We start from the raw sequence: 19,353 nt of genomic DNA, 5'->3' as shown, positions 1-19,353 counted from the left end.
AGCCTGTGGATTATTGGGAGACTAGTATGGTCAGATGAAAGCAAAATGGAACTTTTGGCAGTCATTCTACACACCATGTTTGGAGAAGAAATTGCACTGCCCACCACCCCATGAACACCATACCAACAGTTAAGTTTGGGGGTGGAACCATAATGGTTTGGGACTGCTTTTCAGCAATGGGTACTTTAAGACTTTTCATATTATTGAAGGCAGGATGAATGGAGAAATGTACCGGGACATTCTGGATAAAAATCTGCTGCCATCTACTAGAAAGCTGAAAATGAAAAGAGGGTGGACATTTCAGCAAGAAAATGATCCCAAACACAAGGCCAAGGAAACAATGAAGTGGTCAGTCAATCACCTGACCTAAATTCCATAGAAAATCTATGGAGAGAACTGAAGATCAAAGTTCATAGAAAAGGCCCAATGAACCTTCAAGATTTAAAGACCATTTGTGTGAAAGAATGGGCCAGAATCACTTCTGAGCAATGCAGGCGACTGGTCTCTTCATACAAGAGGCGTCTAGAAGCTGTAATCACCAACAAAGGCTTTCTACAAAGTATTAAATAAAGTGTTTTCAATATTCCCTGTGTCATTTCACTTTATTTATTATGACTCAACTTGTATACTTAAATGTTCTGATTTCTTTGTATGAATTCAATATTTGGCTTGATGGCTATATCTGGTGGAAATTTTGTGTCTATAGCCCACTTAGAAATCCCTTACTGATAAAAATGCTGATATGTCAAAATACTTATTTTCCCCACTGTATATATATACCAACACCAGCATTTCTGCAAAAAAAGTCAATATCACTTTTAAAATCAATAGCTGCTTCAGTTTTGGAGTAAGCCAAACACGCTGTGTCTTCTGTCCTCAATATATCTGTCATTATAGACAATTTAGGAAATTATATTTATGGCTAATTTAGCTAATGATGCCACCCACATTAGTTATATCAGGAAGTCAATAGAAAAGATAAATATATGACATCAACTAGTATTGATCCATTAGCTGCACGTGAATACTTTCAAAAGCTTTATGTTGTTTCTTTTATTACACATAAAAATACATTGATCCAAATCATTTGGGAAAACAGATATAAGTCAATTGACTGTACAAAGATCAACTGAGTATGAAAAATGTATGGCTATAAAATCAAAGCAATGTTATATGTTCAAAAGGGCTGAAACATACAGGGCTGTCGGTCAGAGATCAGAAGAAAACAGATTACATCGTAAAAAGAGTTAGTAAACAAACAGAGATCCATTGGGAACAGGCCTCGATAAGCAGCTACGCAAACTTAGAAGTGACTAGACCAGTTCCCTGGGGTTTGAAGAGGTATCCATTTAAAAAAATAAAAACACACACACACAAACAAATGAGCAAGGTTGTGCGTGGAAATCAGTTCTCCCTACTACAAGGACTAAAAAGGAGAAACTGAAAGGAGAGGGAGGGAGAGAGAGAGAAAAAAGATGAAATTACAAAGTGAAGCAAGATATTGAAGGTACTGTAGATGGCAGAGAGGTGAATGAGAAGTAAGGTCAGAAGAGCAGAGAATGCGTGACCACTCTATCTGCCTCCTAAAAACATTGTGACAATTAAAACCTATGGCACTGTCCAGGCAGTAAATACAGTGGGCTGAATCAATAGCGGCCAGCCATAAACACAGGCACATAAGATACAGCTGCACAAAACGCTATGGATTTCCAATGGGGCCGTGTGACATCAGCCACTTTCAAATGCAAATATTAACTTATGCACATCGTCCTTCTGGTGGTTGGGCACCTATCGATTGGATAAAACTAACTCTATTGATCACTGAATAGTTAATGGAGATAATTAAATCTATGAAGTACAGTACTTAAGACTGTTTCTGAAGTCCTTCCGCAGACTCAGGGGACACGCAGAGGACTTTTACGTTTAACGTGCCCTCACGCAATATAAATTAGTGTTAGAAACATCTTAATTTATGTCTTGAAGAGATTAAAGTATCGGAGAGTAGATGAAATCTGCACCGTGCGTACAAGTGTACAGTTATAGGCAAAATTATTTAGGTCACATTAGGCTGTCACCCAAGCGATGAGTCTTAAAAACGAATCGACCAACATAATTTATGACACTAAGAAATGCTGGAAACAGGAAAAGGTTGCTGTAGGAATAGCATTAAAGGGCAGTGTGCTGCGCGCAGGCCAATGTTAAACAAACTGCCAATCAATATCTCTTTTATTAGTGGTCACAATCAATGCAGGACTGACAGAGCCGACCAATTAACACTATCGATCGAAAGAAAAGAGGAGGAGAAGAGGATTCAAGAGAAATATCTCTCCCCTCACATAACCATAGGGTCTGAAACACTGGGTTCCCACACCACGTGGCTCCCTGGGGTGTGGTGTGGAAGACACCCTGACAGAAAGCAGACCTGGACTATCTCCCAAGAGGAAGAGGGGGGGTCAGGGGGCATTGGCCCCTGTCTACCGGTGCAGCCTGCGTGTGACGTGGGGTCTGCATTGGGAAAGCTGCTGCTCCTCTCTTCTCATCACACACGGAGCATTCTAATAAGGCCAGACTGCAAGTTCCCCTCCTTGTGCCCTCAACCCAAGGGAACTGTCCTGATAGTCTGTGTGTGTGTACACATTTGTGCAGGTGTGAGATTATTGATCTCACCGAGATAAAAAAAGACTCGTTCCCAAAATGAGACATCGTTCCTGACATGCGTATACAAATGCATTTATCCGTGTACTACGTTGAAAGTCCTTATCGTCAGTCAACAAGAATTTCTGCTGTGAACTGAATTGGTGATTTTTTTTTAACACAATCCACATGGCTCTCCAAAACAGCTTATTATCATGTTCCCAGTTTTTCCAAGTTATCCTTACATATCTTTTCCATCCCTTTCCACCGAGAACAAATCTCTCCACTAGTCTTTTTCTTCCTATGTCATGTCCTGTTCCCAAGGAGACAGGGTCAGAGGGCCATATGGTGAGTGTCAGCCGTGCTGGCGGCTCTTATGAGAGGTTATCACGGTGCTGAGCTACCTGACCCCTGCACCGTGCTCACACTCACAGACAGCAACAGGAAATGTGACAAGAAGAGAGACCAAGAAAGTGTGTGGGGGGGGGGCTTCCGAAATAAAGATCAGGAATTTTACAGTGTCTGTAGTCAGTGCCTTAAGTGGCCCAAAAGAGGTGCCGGTACTCTATTATTATTTTTTATTTTTATTTTTTTTTGCTGACTCGACTCCTCCCCTGAGGTAACAACAACTATATTGAAGGGGTTTTATATACAGCAGTCAACAGACGACCTTGTAAAAAATAATAAATCATTTTATTCGTTTGTGGATTTGTTTGAGCTAGAAACAGCTACTAAACATAAAAAAAATGTGCAAAAGGTAGGTATGTGAGTAAAATATTCAACATGTTTAAATGCTAAAACTGGCTTGAAAAAAGCTTTAAAGCAACACTAAAGAGTTTTTGCTCTTTGCTCCCCCTACAGGTTGGAAGCGAAATTGTCCATTACCACTATCGTAAATAATTTAGCCTACTGCAGCAAAGCTGGCTCTGATTGGATTGTAGGTCTGCCATAAAGCAAGTTTTTGTAGTTTTCACTCGAACTACAGGACCACGACGACGATTGGAAACTTCTTTAGTGCGGTTTTGGTCGATAGAGGGCTGCAAAGCGAATGTGAAAGTGCCGTTCACCCCGTTTCGAGTGGATGAATGACTGAAACTTTTTTGGAAACGTTATTTTAAGATAAAAAAAACTCTTTAGTGTTGCTTTCAAATGACACCAAGACCATGTCTATGGGTTCAAGAATAAAAAAAAGGCTTTTTGAAACTCGAAAGTCATCATTTTATTTTGTCGCATTGTTTTCCATTTTGCGGGCAGTAAAACTCCTGTGTGCGTTGTTCAAATTCATTGAAATTTTGTTCACTTGTAGTTTAGCAATTAAACTAAATATATTACAATTCCAATAATGTTTTTACTCCGCACATCGCCTGGGGAAATCCGAAGATGCGTCAAGGGGAGCCAAACTGACAGCGGAGATTGTCACGTAGCTACAAAAGGGTATTGGAAAAAGCTTACGTCTGACCGAGCAGCTATGGTTGCACGTTTCACACACAAGCACACCTCCCCGGACCACGTTGAGTTGTTGACACTGACAGCAGCAAAAGCGACGCATGCGCTTTTAACTAGTAAAACTCAAGGGTGTATGGGTAATGTAGTCTCTGCTCTGGGTGGGACGAATTAGTAAGCGTGCATTGTGAAGGGCGCTCTGAAAAGCGACAGCGCAGCCAAAGCATTAAAACCTCTGATTCAAACAGATGTGCAAATGAGCGTACCGGTACTCTAAAAGCACGTTCCGGCCACACGGAGAGGTAGTGGTACGCTCAAGAGCTACAGTATATTTGGAAGTGGCGGTACTGAGTACCAGCACGTACCGGCCCACTTAACATTGTCTGTAGTGTACAACCACTTTATTTTTTATTTTTTTAGGTATGTTTCTATTATTTATGTAATAGGGTATGAGATGCCGTGCTTTATTAAATTATGGCTGAGGGGGTTGTGAAATGCAAAGCAGGGTGCCTGCATCCCCTTTAGCAATGACTATTATAAGACTTTATTGTATTTTAAATTGTTAGCACACTAAAACACATGAAAGGAGACAGATGTCTATTAAAATTGTTCTTTTATAACCATTCAATTCAATAATACAAGTAAAAATACTTCCTGACATCAGTATGTTACTCTGCAACAAAAATAACAATGAGCAATGGACCAATTAGCATCCAGACGCAGATAAATCTGTCTGAAAATATGAAATAACATCATTAATGTACTATTTCTGTAGGTTCTGTGCATGCTGTATTAGCACAAAGTTTTGCTTCTATTTGACTGCAAGGGAAACTTTGAGTCATGCATTTTTTTCTCAACAAGAGCATACACACTGAGACTTGACTGACAAAAAATTGCTCATTTGGAAAATAACACGTCTGTGTGAAGACTGTAATATAAATGTCACTGTGAACTATGAATTTATGCATTTACACAATCAGACTTAAACATGTTTTAGAAGATAAACAGACTGTCTGCTGGAGGTGGATCATCTGACTGGCACCGGAGAAGAGTTTGTCAGCAAAACATGTAAAGGATGACCATGCATATGGGAAATCATATAATGGATGACATAAACCTTAGAAAATAAGAGGGTTTTTTCCATTTATCAAAAGGGGAGAGTCATCATTAAATCACTCTGTCTATCTCTCTCTCTCTCTCTCTCTCTCTATTCTCAGCTCCTGCCTTCAAAACATAATGAATCTCAGACAGGCAAGGATCCTCACACCCCCCCAAAAAATGTTTTTTGCTGTATGACTTATATGTGTGGAATGAAAGTTTAACTCGGGCCTCATTTAGGAGGTGCTTTGATGAATTAAAAAGGATCGAGAGTTTACGCTCTTTCTCTCCTTCTCCATCCGAGGATGGAAGAGTTCTATGCTATCCACCAAAGCGTAAAATATTCACAGAATGGGACCGAGTGCGTTCATTTGGGGTGTCAGTCCGTCAAACAAAGAGCTACTCAATAATCTGAGATTTGAAACGCAGCAGTCTTCTAAGAAAATCTTTACATCTCTGCTATAGCTCCACTGTTCACTAATTCATCCTCTGCCTGTCCTCCATGGACCCAGAGTGTTACGCACCAACCAGAGAAAGAACCACACACAATACACACTGCAAACCAGATTGATATAATATACTCGTTTCTTAAAATATATAAGTCGCCCAGAGTAACCAAACCTAAATATATGTGGTATAAAATTGCTGGTTGGATAAAAATCTTAAAAGCACCATATTGCATTTCAAGTAGCCAAACGCCAGCTGAACTTGTGTTTGCTTAAAGAGAATCAATAAACCAAACACCTATGAGGTCTGATCCAAGTTTCTCTGACTCTAAAGTAAACTTGACAATCTGCTAATCAGCAATTAGCAGTAACAACGAAAATCTGTAGCTGGTTTTGAAATCTGATGATGTATGCGCAGCCAAGCCAAGGTCAAGGGCTGTGTAAGAGCCATGTCGAGAACTAGTTTACAATAACCAGCTACTTCAACAATCAAAGGTATTTCATTTCACTTTCTGTACAGTTAACGAAACCGTTTGATGTTTGCAGCTTTATAACATCTGCTTTTAAGTTGGCAAAGGGATTTTTTCCCAATAGGCCTACTATAGTGAAATCCAGATTTTGGTTTGGGAAAATAACCTTAGTCTTGTGATTTTAATAGAAAAAATAAAATGCATAGCTGTGTCTGAATGGCACTCCACGGTAATAGCATTGTGTTCTGGAGATGAAAATCCACAATACTGCAAAAATAAGAAAGGGGTGACATTCCTAGCGTGTTGCATGAGAGTGATGTGAAGCCAAGCTGCGTCTGGGATGAAAATATTTTTCTTAGATGTTCTCTTTTACAGTAAGTAATGTGTGTTTCTTCTATTTGTTAATGAGTTTTACAATAAAGATTACATATAAAATGTATAACTGATAAAGCAAACTGATGTATAGCACTGTAGTTTTACTGATCATACTCATATATAGCTTATTATGACCATCATTATGAATTATTATAAAAACATCTGTTTTTTAATAAGGATAAACTTGATACTTTAAGACATGCTAGTTTGCTGAATTCATATCACAACACAGATAAAAGCAACAATAAGCACAGGGGACTGACTGACACAACAGGGCCTGACAGGGCAGATGAAAATAAAAATGTGTGGAGGAAATATTTTTAGAACCATCTGGCTTGCGTTTGAGACCAAGCATGAAGAAAAAAAAATCTCTAGTGCCTTGACTGAAAATGAGGAGCAGAGGCCACCGCAATTGAACTGTCAATGTAAGAGATGCTGTTTAGTCCAGCAGTGGTAAGGTTAGATCGTAGGCACATGATCAGCCTCTGTCTGTTCCCACTTATAGGTACCTCCAAAGCAGTACACTCTCACCTGCACATAAAAGCAGTCAGGTCAATTTTGTTAAACCTACAGAATAACAACAGTTACTTTATGATGACTACCAATTGGTCACTTTTGGTTTTTCCAAATCCCAGAGATGAAAACCTGAAACTAAAATGTGCCATCATAATAAGGGATAAACGCATGTTCTTTCTGCTTGTACATGTAACTTAATCTTTAATTCTCCCGCCCTACAATGCTCAACATTTTTCCTCTTCTGGCATTCTTTTAATCCAGGAGAAAAATCAAAAGTGAAAGAAAACCTCTCAATTAGTTGGACTTCTTACTAATACTGCATGGTACCCAAGACAAGGCTTTGAAGTAACAGAAAGTGGAAAAGTACATCTGACATCACAACAGCCTGGTCTGCTTTAATGTTTGCAAAAATTAGACTTAATCTGCTGTCCTTCCCTATACAGCAAAACCACAGCAGTGTCACAATCCAGACTGAGGAATTGGAGACTGGGACCTAGCAATGAACTGTATCCTTAGCAATAAACTGTGTGTCTGTCACAGTCCTTCAACCTCCCGCCAACTGTTTAAAAAAAGACGAAAACAGTGCAGCGTAAAGTGTTTATGCAAACAAACACTAAGCATATTTGTATGTATTGGCACCAGTGTTTGGTTAACCACCCACAAGCATTTGCAGATGGGACCTTTCTCAGGGGGCCACAAGCACAGAGAACAGACAGGGGGAGGATAAAAGACACAGAAGAGAGAAAAGTTGTACCTAAATGAAAGACAGATCAAAAATGAGACTTCTTTAGTGTCCGTTGCTTCTTCAGGGTAGCATAAGATGGAGACCAAATGGAGACTTTTGCTTACGTCTGCTGGATCTCAGAATTTTCTAAATTTTTGAGGAGATTGCGAATCTTTAGATTTGACCAAAGCATACAATCAAAACTCAATCATTTTAAAGGAATAGTCTACTCGTTTTCAATATTAAAATATGTTATTACCTTAACTAAGAACTGTTGATACATCCCTCTATCATCTGTGTGCGTGCACGTAAGCGCTGGAGCACACTGCGACACTTCGATAGCATTTAGCTTAGCCCCATTCATTAAATGGTACCAATCAGAGATAAAGTTAGAAGTGACCAAACTCATCAACGTTTTTCCTATTTAAGACGAGTAGTTATACGAGCAAGTTTGGTGGTACAAAATAAAACGTAGCGCTTTTCTAAGCGGATTTAAAAGAGGAACTATATTTTATGGCGTAATAGCACTTTTGGGAGTACTTCGACTCGCCTGAAAAGTCCACTCCCCTTCTCCCTCTCATAATGGGAGAGGAAGGGTGTTACTGCACCGAGTCGAAGTACTCCCAAAAGTGCTATTACACCATAAAATATAGTTCCTCTTTTAAATCCGCTTAGAAAAGCGCTACGTTTTATTTTGTACCACCAAACTTGCTCGTATAACTACTCGTCTTAAATAGGAAAAACGTTGATGTGTTTGGTCACTTCTAACTTTATCTCTGATTGGTACCATTGAATGAATGGGGCTAAGCTAAATGCTATTGAAGCGTCGCAGCGCGCTCCAGCACTTACGTGCACGCACACAGATGATAGAGGGATGTATCAACTCTTCTTAGTCAAGGTAATAACATAGTTTAATATTAAAAATGAGTAGACTATTCCTTTAACATTTCAACTCACTACATTCTTCCAAAAAAAAAAAAAAAATTGTTAGACGTTTTATTGTATATATGCAGTAACTCACTGGCAATGTGTAACTGCCCCATTACAGTACCATAACTGTACATGTTTTTAGAGTATGATGCCTTTACCACAGTTTCATTTTACAGTATAATACCCTTACTGTAACCTAGTTTAAAAATATATATTGCCTTAAAGGGGAATCAAACCCATGTCACCTGTGTCATAGGTCTGTAACACTACCACAGTGCCACAGAGTCACTTGATAAAAGTTACTGGCTATGCTCCCCAAGTAGCCTCTACTGTTACTCTCCCGACACTCCGAGATGTGAAATCTTGGCATCACTAGTGTTTTGAAGTCTTGAGGTCAAATTCAAATTTGACGGTCAGGCATTTATCCATAATCTCTTTCTTGTTTCTACCTACAATTCTTAATAAATTATTTACACTGCTGAAAAACAATTCACATTTTGAAATTTGCTTCACCGCTAAAAGCATAAAAAATAAATTGTATTTCATTTATATATATATATTTTATTTGTCCATTTTATATGCTTTTATAACAGTTTTATTTAACTTCAGTAGCACTACTGCTGTTGTTTTACAGCAGTCTACCGCAAAACATACAGTAAATCACTGTAAATTAAATGTTAATACCCAGTAATGAACTTGAAAAGAAAATAAGGGTATTTTCCTGGGCATTTTGTGGTAAGTAACTGTAGAAATTACAGTTAAGTCTAACAGTGAAATTACCTGGGCATTACAATCCATATAAGTATACTATAAAGCTGTATACTATTACTGTTTGTGAATAATTTTCATATTTGTATGTACTGTTTTTCTCATAAGGAGAATTTTAAGAGAAACTTTGAGAGTGAGTAACTTATCTTAATAAAGTCTCCTGAACTATGAAAGATTAAACTCTGACCAATAAAAGTTTCCTAAATAATATACACAGAAGTTTAAGAACCACATAAGTTGTTGCAGATGCTGCAGTCCACATCATGTAGAAGGGGTATAATTACTAAGAAACTAATGTACTGGCCTTATTTGTCCATAGAGTTTACTGGCAAGACGAAAAGATTTGGTAATGTGCGTTTTAAACATGCTTGACCAGTTGGAGCAGTTAGATCATTATGCGTGTGCACAGACATGCACAGTCACTAGAGGGCATTTTGGAAAACACACTAGCTCTGTCAGTTTAACCGTGATACAAGAACACTGATATGATCCTGTCAGTCATATTCACACAAACTCTTTATGTTTATACGTTTATTTATATTATTTGTTCTTTTATTTTTTATTAGGATGTTCTACAAACAAACGATTTGGACAATTTGCATATTTTTTACAAAAATGCATCTAATCTGCGAAAAACACATTTTAGTAAAAATTAATTATATTTTTTTAAACAATTCTTTCTTTATTGCCTCAAATGCAAAGCTTATTAAAACAATTATACTGATAACTTTATTACATCTGCAGTATGGGCAAAAGTAATTACATTATAAAGTCTCTCATTCTCTGGCCAATTTATTCATCTGCTTAAATCAAGTTTGTTCAGATTTCGCCGGGCACTGTTATGGCCACATCCATTAATGTGATGTTTGAGGTGTTCTCTTTAGAATATTTATTACTTTCTTTTCAATTTTGCGATAATTTGGCAGTGTTAATACCTGGCCAGGAATGAAGCGAGGAGAGACAGTGAGCAATAATTCAGGATCTTGTATGTCTGGGATTCATCTGAATATATCAGGAATATCAGACTTGTTTAATGAGATATCACTCCGCTTCGATCCTGAGTGTCCCCTCCCCTTCACTCTGCCCCTATCTGAGCAGGGCCTTATTATTATTTCATAAAAAGCTCTGATCTGTCTTATGAAAAAGCAGAAAAGCTTTGTGAAATTCATTAAAGCAGCCTGAGAAATGTATTAAATGAGAAGGTGAAGCTGGCTGTTGGTTTAACCTTTCTGCTGTGAGGCTTTGAGCCTTCATAATCCCTATGCAAGGCTAACAGAGGCCCAGACACACACATACACCCCTCATGAAGGTAAATGAAGGGACCGTTCACATTGCCTGAGAATGCTATTCAAAGTTTGGAAAATCTCTTACGAGATCTATATACAGTTAGCGAGCCATGTTATTACATACAGAAAAATGCAGACCAAATGTATTTTCAGACAAATAATAAGGATGTGTTTGTATCGGAACTTAAGACCCTGAAAGCACAATATGAGATGAAAAGTGATCTGTGTGGTGGAGGACTGGTCAGTGCGATCTACCTCTTCAGTTAAGGCTGATTTAACTTCTACTCCCCCACCCATCAGTACTGATCACTACGCGCTTCTGTTCATGCATTATGGATGAGGGTGCCCATATGCACTTGGGCTATCATGTGTGCCCTTGCACAATGCTTTAGAAAAACTACAGTGAACTATCACATATGAGATTCTGACCTTCCTCGAAACTCCTCTTACAAACTCTCACATGTAAGCCGAGAACTTTGTGGCATGCTTTATATTAGACATCTTTGTAAAAATGCTTAAACCCCACAGATTTGATGTATATTCTGTTACTATTTTCCTATTTGATTAATGAAAGTATTTTAACAGTTTCTTCATCCCCTTAAAGGGCATTAGCTTAATTTAAAACTTTCTTATATATGTTACATACTTGCTCACTAGTACGGTTTAATCTTAGCCACTGTACTTTGCTAATTTTATTGTCCACTGATTTTTCTGCGCTTTCTCTTGTTTTTATTAATGTGAAGCTGTTTGAACTATTAAACAATTGTGAAAAGCACTATATAAATAAAATGTAATATTTTACACTAAAGTATTTTACTTAGCACAATGTCATCAAAAAGAGACGAGTCCAGCCATTGGGTTAAATAAACCCAGGAAAATAGCGTTTACCTACTACACTCACAAGGTACAGAAGTTGTCACTTGGGTGGGTACTTTTAAAAAAGTACCTTTGAGGTACCAATGTGCACATTTTGGGTACAAAAGTGTACTTTTTAAAAAGGTACCTTCCCGGTGACAACTTTTGTATCTTCTCGTTTTCTTCACCTTTATTCGGAGAGTGTAAGAACCAAAACAATTTGTTAATATGTGCATCCCTCTTGTAATTTGTTTAGTTTAAAGTTTGCACATGTTGGACAAAACATGATGAGACTGTGTTAACTTGGACTAAACGTATCAAAGTATTGATATAATCCTGTCATTATACCCGCAACGCACTTGCACACAAATTGCGGCTCTCTGGCGCCTCTCAAAGAGTGAACTTGTAATCGCAAAGAGATCATCGCTGACAAAGTTCTCATCCCTTTCGGGCAGGAACAGTAAAAGCGACGAGAGAGGAGATAGTCACACTCTGTAGAGAAATAGAGAGACAGAGAGGGGTAGTCTTCCAATTATATTGTCGACAACATTTAATAAAACTGCATGTATTACCCTTTATCCAGACTTCATTCTGCGCGAGGGAGTCTTATTTCTACAGTCCCTTTTAAGTGCGCATACTTCAATTAGAATGCTGTTCCCGTCGCCTCCCACTGCTGCCGTATAATTAGACTTGAGAGATTCCGCTAATTTCTCCTCTCTCTCTCTGCCTCTCTCACTCCCTGTTTCATTCGGATCGTCTAATTTCACCTCAAAGGCATATTTTCACGGTGTAACTCGCTGGTTAAACAAGGCCATATCCATTTGTTAATTGACGCAATTACGCATTTCTCGTAATGGTCGCATAGGTCCCGAGATACGCATCAATCAGTTTTGTGTTGACCTGCCAGAGATGTGAGGGACTGGCCCTCTCTCTAATAGAGAGAGATGGAAACATCATCGCAATTAACATCAGGTCGGACCTCTGATCGACTAAGGGTCCTGCATGTAAAAATGAAATAAACAATAGGTTTAAGAAATCAAGAACATAAACTTTTTTATAAAGACTATAAACACATTTTATTTTGATTGAACCTTAGTCATTTATTTTCTCCTAAATGTATGCACATTATTAGATTTAAACACGTGATAATGTGTCGTAAAATAGGTATTTATGAGAACTGAATCAGAACCAACAGCTGTTTTGATCATTTGCTTATTATTTGCCCCCCAAAATAGAATTTTTACGATGAAATACTGCCAAAATAAAGCCTGAATGCTTGTTACATTAATTTAAAGTGCATATATTTATTATCAGAATAAAACAATATTTTTTTAAGATTATGTCTATTCTATAAAATTTTATAATTTCTGGTAATACCAATACAAGTATTTGCTTAAAGTCTTAGAATACTCTAATGTTTAAAAAAAAGGAAAATGAAAGGTGAAAAAACAGAGGGGACAGGGTGTGCAAAACACACCTCAAGAAAAGCGCGAAGCATGACGTGATTGGCAAAGACATCATTCTATCTGAGCTGTCCCGGGATTAGAATGACGTCACACACCGTTACCCGTGCACGGATGAATTCTAAAGAACTATAGAGGCACAAATAATAGCACAACCACAAGTTCATATCTTGCAAGTCCTACGTTATCCTTTAAGCTTTCTACAGCTGTTTAACAACAATATTTTTGTAGTTGATGAAGCTTAACTCTAATTTCTTATTTCACTAAGGAGATTATATATACATATAAAACCAGGGCTGGCGTAAACATCCTCAGTGCTTGCCAGTTAAGTGCAGTCATCTATTATTGAGCGAAAGGCCGAGTGTGGAAATGTGTGTAAGACTGTGGATTTAAAGTAGATTTGGTTTCAATCGATCAGCAGGAGAAGAATATTGCTTATGGTAACAAAAGAAGCAGCTATGTCTTTCTCGCAGTTTGGATATCCTTACAATGCAACCTCTCAGGTAAGCATGCAAATATATTTTTTGTACGTAAAAGCTTCATGAGATTTGATGTTATAGTGCGTTTTGCAAGCTGTTGTCATTTCTGGATATCTAACACAGAAGCAGTTTTTCCTGCACTCAAAGTAAACGCTGAAGTAAAGTTACGCTGTACCTTGTGTTTGTCAACATTTATAGAAATGGGTAATTTTAATTATAAATGACCTCACGTGTTGTTGTAAACGTGTAATTTACCTTTACCATGTAATTGTTTAGAGTGAGAGCCAGACTCCTCCCTTTGCCGGTAGCCTTTTGAGTCTCTGTGTATAAACTAATTATACATTTTCAGATAAAGGCGATTTTGACAGCATGACTTTTAAAATGTATAGGTTTAATTTATAAAGAAGTAATCATTACAGAGTGAAAGTATGCTGCGCTTTTTTACTTCTTTAGAAAGTTTTACTTAACACAAATTAAGCAACTAAACAGTTTTTAAACACAAGTAAATTAACTCATAAGAAATTAGGTTTAAAAATTGACTGCTAAAATTGAAATATTTCAATTATTTTAGCTTTAATAAATTTACTCTTAGCTACTAAAGTTAAAAAGGCACGTTTTTATATGTTTAATAAAAAAATACTGAATAAGAATAAAAGTATCTAGTATAATTTCAAATGTTTTCGTTTAACAAATTAATTTATTGCAGCTTACCTTATTTTTCTATTTTATTAAGAAAACTACGGAAACCTGTAACGCAAACATGAATGACACATCTATCTTACAATTTTCTTCATGCAGTTTTTCGTGTCGGCAAACACCAGTACGACTTGCTGCGATTCGATTTCCAGGTCGGTGACAGAAGGACCGAGCGCGCCTCAGAGCGCAGCTTCATTCTGCTGTCCCTCCTATGAGAACCGGCTGCTGGCGAGCACGCGCTCGGAGCTCAACGCTGCCCTCGGGATGTACGGGTCTCCTTACGCAGCAGCTGCGGCCGCAGCCGGTCAGGGCTACGCCAACTACTTTCCGTACAGTGCCGACCCCTCCGCCATCTACTCCAGCCTGGTATGTGAAGCAATCTCGTCAGATATAGCGCAGGTCCTCTGTTCAATCGATTGACTCATTCAAGTCACGGCATGTTATTGATTATTTTGGGTTGCTAAGAGGATCAAGCTGTCGAGCAAAATAACTCTAAGTAATCAGAAGAAATAAACAGAGAATTAAGAGACACTGCACATCACCTGCTTGATTTAATAGGGCCTACTTAGATTAATGAGAAAGATATTACCCCACATTTTTTTTGAAAGTATACAAGCAACGTGTTTACAATGATAATTTAAAGTGCTTATAAAGTGTAAATAATGCATGTCCTTTTAAAAGTTAAGTATAATACAGGACCACAACAAATGGCAGTAATGTGTGGTACAGCTGTCACATGTTAAAGGTATTTTTACTTTATCTATAGAACCCACAATATGAAATCAAAGAGGGGTCAGGGAGTCTTCATGGTACTATAACCCAACCCGCTGCCTACTATCCATATGACCACTCACTGGGACAATACCAGTATGATAGGTAAGTTTTAATTTTTTAATATAATAAGTATTTACTATAATTAGTATCTGTCTATAAATATTTTTTATATTATAACATAAAATGCTAAAAAAAATGCTGCGTTTTGTTTTGATTCAGATATGGGACTGTTGATTTTAATGGGTCAACACGGAGAAAGAATGCTACACGTGAGACAACAAGCACTCTTAAAACGTGGCTTTATGAACACCGGAAAAACCCGTATCCGACAAAGGGTGAAAAAATCATGCTGGCCATTATCACTAAAATGACTCTCACACAAGTGTCCACCTGGTTTGCCAATGCAAGAAGGAGACTAAAGAAAGAGAATAAGATGACCTGGTCCCCCAAAAACAAAGCAGGTGATGACAGGAAAGAAGACCTCATTAAGACTGACCCGGACAGCATTACCAAAGGTACCTCATACTTTTTATATGTAATATTAATTTCTGTAAATAAAACATGTTGTTTAAAAGCAACCTTGTGAATTTCACTTTTGTGTAATCTCAGTACCTTTCACTGCTCTTGCATAGACTCCAAAGAGAGTAAGGATGAGCAAGACCTGCAGTTCAGTGACCTGGACGACATTGAGGACGAGGAATGTGACAAGCTGGACAGTGACTGTGAGAAATCGTGTCAGGATGACCTCGCAACTTCCTCCCCACCAAAGAGAGACTGTAACCCTGAGCTGAACTTCTCATCCTTTCCCTGTGGCCTGAAGAATTTGGGACCTCTGAACTCGGACTATCTGGATCCGCTCGGCTCCAAACCACAGCAGTCCTCCTCACCTCAGTCCACTTCCATAAGCACTGTGGCACTCTCTCATTTTGAGACATCGGAAAAGCCCCGGATCTGGTCGCTGGCACGCACAGCTGCCGCAGGGGTTGTATTAGCCACACAGCAAGGAGACGTACGGATTGGGCCTGGAGACTGTCAGATGCAGACAGTCAGGTTGCCCACAGTTGGAGGAGGGCAGTGTGGTGAGCTGAAGGCCCTTCAGGACCCTACAAACTTGAGCAATACTGAAAATCTTTACCAGGAAGGACTGCAGGGGATACATAAAGCATACACGATTGGGAGCTACAAGAACCTTCAGATACACTCTTCATCCTATTCAGGACTGTCTGAATCCTGCCAGTATGCCTCAGTGGAAGGTACAGATTTTACTGTTAATTATAAAACTGTGGAAACCAAAAAGAAAGCAGTATATTCATTGATACAGTTAACTCCAACTGTTGATAATTGTGAAAACATCATAGCTAATCATTCAAGCCATAGTCAGTGGTGACAATCATATGTTCGTGCTAAATTTGTATAGTTCGAATTTAAATTGCTGTTACCTGTGTGTGTGCAGGTGTAGGTGACTGCCAATGCAAATGCAGTTTTGTTTGTGTTTACTGCAGGGTTCTCCAGCACAGGAAAGACAGAGACAGAACACACTGAGCTCAATAATACATGTCCAGCACTCCAGGATACTAAAATCACTGCATTCAGACCTGTAATGAAGAGGTGAGACAGGTGAGCTTCAGTAACGTACAATATACACATTGTGTACTTCACATATATGTGATTCAACTTTATACGTAATTTTAAAGTCTACACTCATTTTCAACCCAGTGTTGTGTCAAAAAGGAACAAACCCAGCTGTTGGGTTAAATTAACCCAGCATTTTTTTTTTAAATATTTGACCCAGAAATGGGTTAAAACAACAAAGCATTTTGGGTTGAAACAACCCAGCAGCATATGCTAAACTGCATCTCAACGGGTTGGATTCATTCCTTTTTGACCCAAGGCTGTGTTGAAAATAACCCAAATTTTTAAAATGTAGTAGACATGTAAACTGTTGTTTATGAAATCCAATCATCTAGAATTACATGCAATCCATCGCCCCACAGTCTGCATAGATTCAAGTGAACACTGTGTAATGCCATTACATACAGTACTCTCTAGTAAAGTGTATCTGATAACAGTAAACATTTGTGCTGTGCAGTGCTCAGCTAGAGTGTTTTACATTAACATTCATCAGTTTGAACTGACAGTCTCAGCAACTGTACAACAACAAATAAATACTTAGCATTTATTTGTATGTGTGTAATTTGAAGAAATGAGGCAAAATGAGGCAAACCCTCTGTGTATCTTATAATGCATTTTTTACCAATACCCTAACTTTCACAAAATTGGCTCATACTTTACATTTCCATTCTTCTTCTTAATTAGGACTGCGAAAATGCCAATAAACACGGGGACATTTTTATGATCTACATTATGCACTATGGAACGGAGGCAATGAAAAACTATAAGCCGATGGCAGCAGATACTTGAAACTGTAGCACAAGTTGAGTACATGCGCCCTTTCTGGAACTGTGAAAACTGGAGGCAGCCATAACTTTGCACAATATGATTTTATGGTGTCAATAACTTTATGCAATGTTTGGTGTACGTATGAGAATACATTGTCTGTGATTTTTTATGTTTGCACTGGCAATCGTAGTTTAGTAATCCTATTTATCTATTTATTGTCTGGCTGTTTGTTTGCTTTATTTATTTATTTATTTGTTGACATATGTCATCTCAAGATTGTGTTGTTATGTTTATTTCCTTGTGGTTGTGTGTTAAATGTTCTGTGATTATGTTTTTGGAAGCTGGTGTTTTTACTTTTGTTTACTCAACAATAAATGAGATGAGATACATGTGCTCCTGAGGAGTTGTTTATATCAAGAAACTGTGTATAAATGTTGTGTTGTCATTTATAAAATATTTTATAAGAACTGATTCCTTTCTTGTGATTATTTCTTATTTTATTGCTTCATCAACCAGTTTTAATTTTGAAGTTTATCCCCATGACTCAAATCTAGGTCATAGTTGAAAGTTCATAAATTCAGACCCTGATAAGGGACATCACCGTTTAATTGTGATTATTTATTCGGTATATTTGCATCAACACTCTGACTGTTCAGGCTCAAAGTCAGACAAGGACAGGTTATGAATGCAGCTTTGTCTCCACTGCGCTCGAGCGGGTGTATCATCATCATCCAGCTCCAATAATGTTAACGGCCACGCGCGTGAACGCACCGAAACGCGCATCAGGTGTTATAAGTTGATCGTACCCGATTAAACACGCTTAGCAAAAGCAAGACATGTTCAGAATTTTACAATAAATAATGGAAAATAAAATACTTAATGTAATTTATATAATAAATAAATAATGATTGCGTATATGCATGTATTTGTGCTGCATTTGTTTTCGGTTTACATGAGAACATAAAGTCCGTTTTTTTTACATTTAGCCAGCAATGAAACACATAATTTAAACTAAAGAAGTAACTACGCTTAAGAAATGACCTACAGGTCAGGGCCCGTAAATTAAGTCGCAGAAAGATAGACATTATTTCAGGACGGATTGAAAGATTAAGGCATGTAATAAGAGCATTAGGGTTGTATTAGGTCTATTCAAAAAGCTGTGGTCAATTTGTGGACAAACTGAAAAAGGGGGTGGTCTAGCTATGCGAAGTGTTTTCGGCAGAGAAATTCTCATTTTAAAATAGACAAACATGATTATTACAATATCGGGATAAATAATAGGACTTAACTTTTAAACCCGTAATAAAAGTTGATTTATAAAAGACTAAAAAAACAAAAAAAGATCTATAATGTATTTCTTCATGTTAAAATTATTTATTAAAAGTATTATTATTATTTTAATATAATATTATTATTATTAATATTACTGTGTCTAGGACGTCTATGACATAACAGTATGTATTTTATTTAATTCCAATTTAAGCTCTTTTGGTAGCTGTTTTATAGTTTTGTTGCTGAGGAAAACGATAAGATGCAGGTGGCATGCTTTGCCTCTTATATGCCTCCTATATTTTTGTTTTATTAAAGGTCAACTGACTATCATATGGATTATCCCTCGGGATCTGCACTACCAAGCAATCTGTCCAACAGGCGAGATCTATTTCTACAAATCTCCCTAAATATAATCCCTCAAAATCATATTCTGTATACTGTTTTGATTAAAAAGATAGAAATATACTGGCATGAAAAATAACTTCAGAACACTGTTGAGTACCGGCACTAGAAATGACAGGGGCCCGTTTTTCTTCATCAGACCCATCCATGTTCAAACATTTGGCAATTATACTGTCGTTACCTTTATATAAGATACTACGGCTAGAAAAGCGATTTAGTATTGACAAGTGCCACGTAGCTTGTACGAGGGCCACATAAAGACGTTTGCCTTGTGTTAAATATTTAAAGCAAAGGTAATTAAAATGGGAGCTGTAAAGAAGAG

The 19,353-nt window shown here is 37.7% G+C and overlaps 1 protein-coding gene and 1 long non-coding RNA gene across 7 annotated transcripts in view; one reads left to right on the top strand and one right to left on the bottom strand.

Moving 5' to 3' along the window:
• The first annotated feature begins 13,088 nt into the window (after window positions 1–13,088).
• irx6a (iroquois homeobox 6a) lies at window positions 13,089–17,842 on the top strand. 2 transcript variants are annotated; one of them, XM_055205418.2, is made up of 7 exons: window positions 13,089–13,511; window positions 14,286–14,549; window positions 14,950–15,059; window positions 15,177–15,472; window positions 15,590–16,210; window positions 16,460–16,565; window positions 17,274–17,842. In XM_055205418.2, exons 1-7 carry the CDS (start codon window positions 13,446–13,448, stop codon window positions 17,311–17,313), a joined length of 1,503 nt encoding a protein of 500 aa, XP_055061393.2. In that variant the 5' UTR covers window positions 13,089–13,445; the 3' UTR covers window positions 17,314–17,842. The 2 variants fall into 2 exon arrangements, with proteins under 2 accessions (XP_055061393.2, XP_055061402.2); XM_055205427.2 differs by having other exon boundaries at window positions 16,460–16,574.
• The window catches only part of LOC129444652 (uncharacterized), a 70,175-nt gene continuing 66,313 nt past the window's right edge, over window positions 15,492–19,353 (bottom strand). For all 5 annotated transcript variants that reach the window (XR_012359964.1, XR_012359962.1, XR_008644555.2 and 2 more), the window contains 2 exons: window positions 16,397–16,552; window positions 15,492–16,237 (listed from right to left, as the gene is read on the bottom strand). This is a non-coding gene — a long non-coding RNA (uncharacterized lncRNA). The remainder of the gene's footprint in view (window positions 16,238–16,396; window positions 16,553–19,353) is intronic.

Source organism: Misgurnus anguillicaudatus, chromosome 21 (assembly GCF_027580225.2).
Source record: "Misgurnus anguillicaudatus chromosome 21, ASM2758022v2, whole genome shotgun sequence".
NCBI lineage: Eukaryota > Metazoa > Chordata > Actinopteri > Cypriniformes > Cobitidae > Misgurnus > Misgurnus anguillicaudatus.
Note: the sequence above shows the minus strand (reverse complement) of the source record. Positions and strands in the feature narration are given on the sequence as shown.

Excerpts from the sequence above, each read along its gene's own strand:
- irx6a (XM_055205418.2), top strand. The coding sequence starts at position 13,446 with ATGGTAACAAAAGAAGCAGCTATGTCTTTCTCGCAGTTTGGATATCCT. Across the intron at positions 15,473-15,589 it reads CCCGGACAGCATTACCAAAG|ACTCCAAAGAGAGTAAGGAT; the intron begins GTACCTCATACT and ends GCTCTTGCATAG. Across the intron at positions 16,211-16,459 it reads CCAGTATGCCTCAGTGGAAG|GGTTCTCCAGCACAGGAAAG; the intron begins GTACAGATTTTA and ends TGTTTACTGCAG.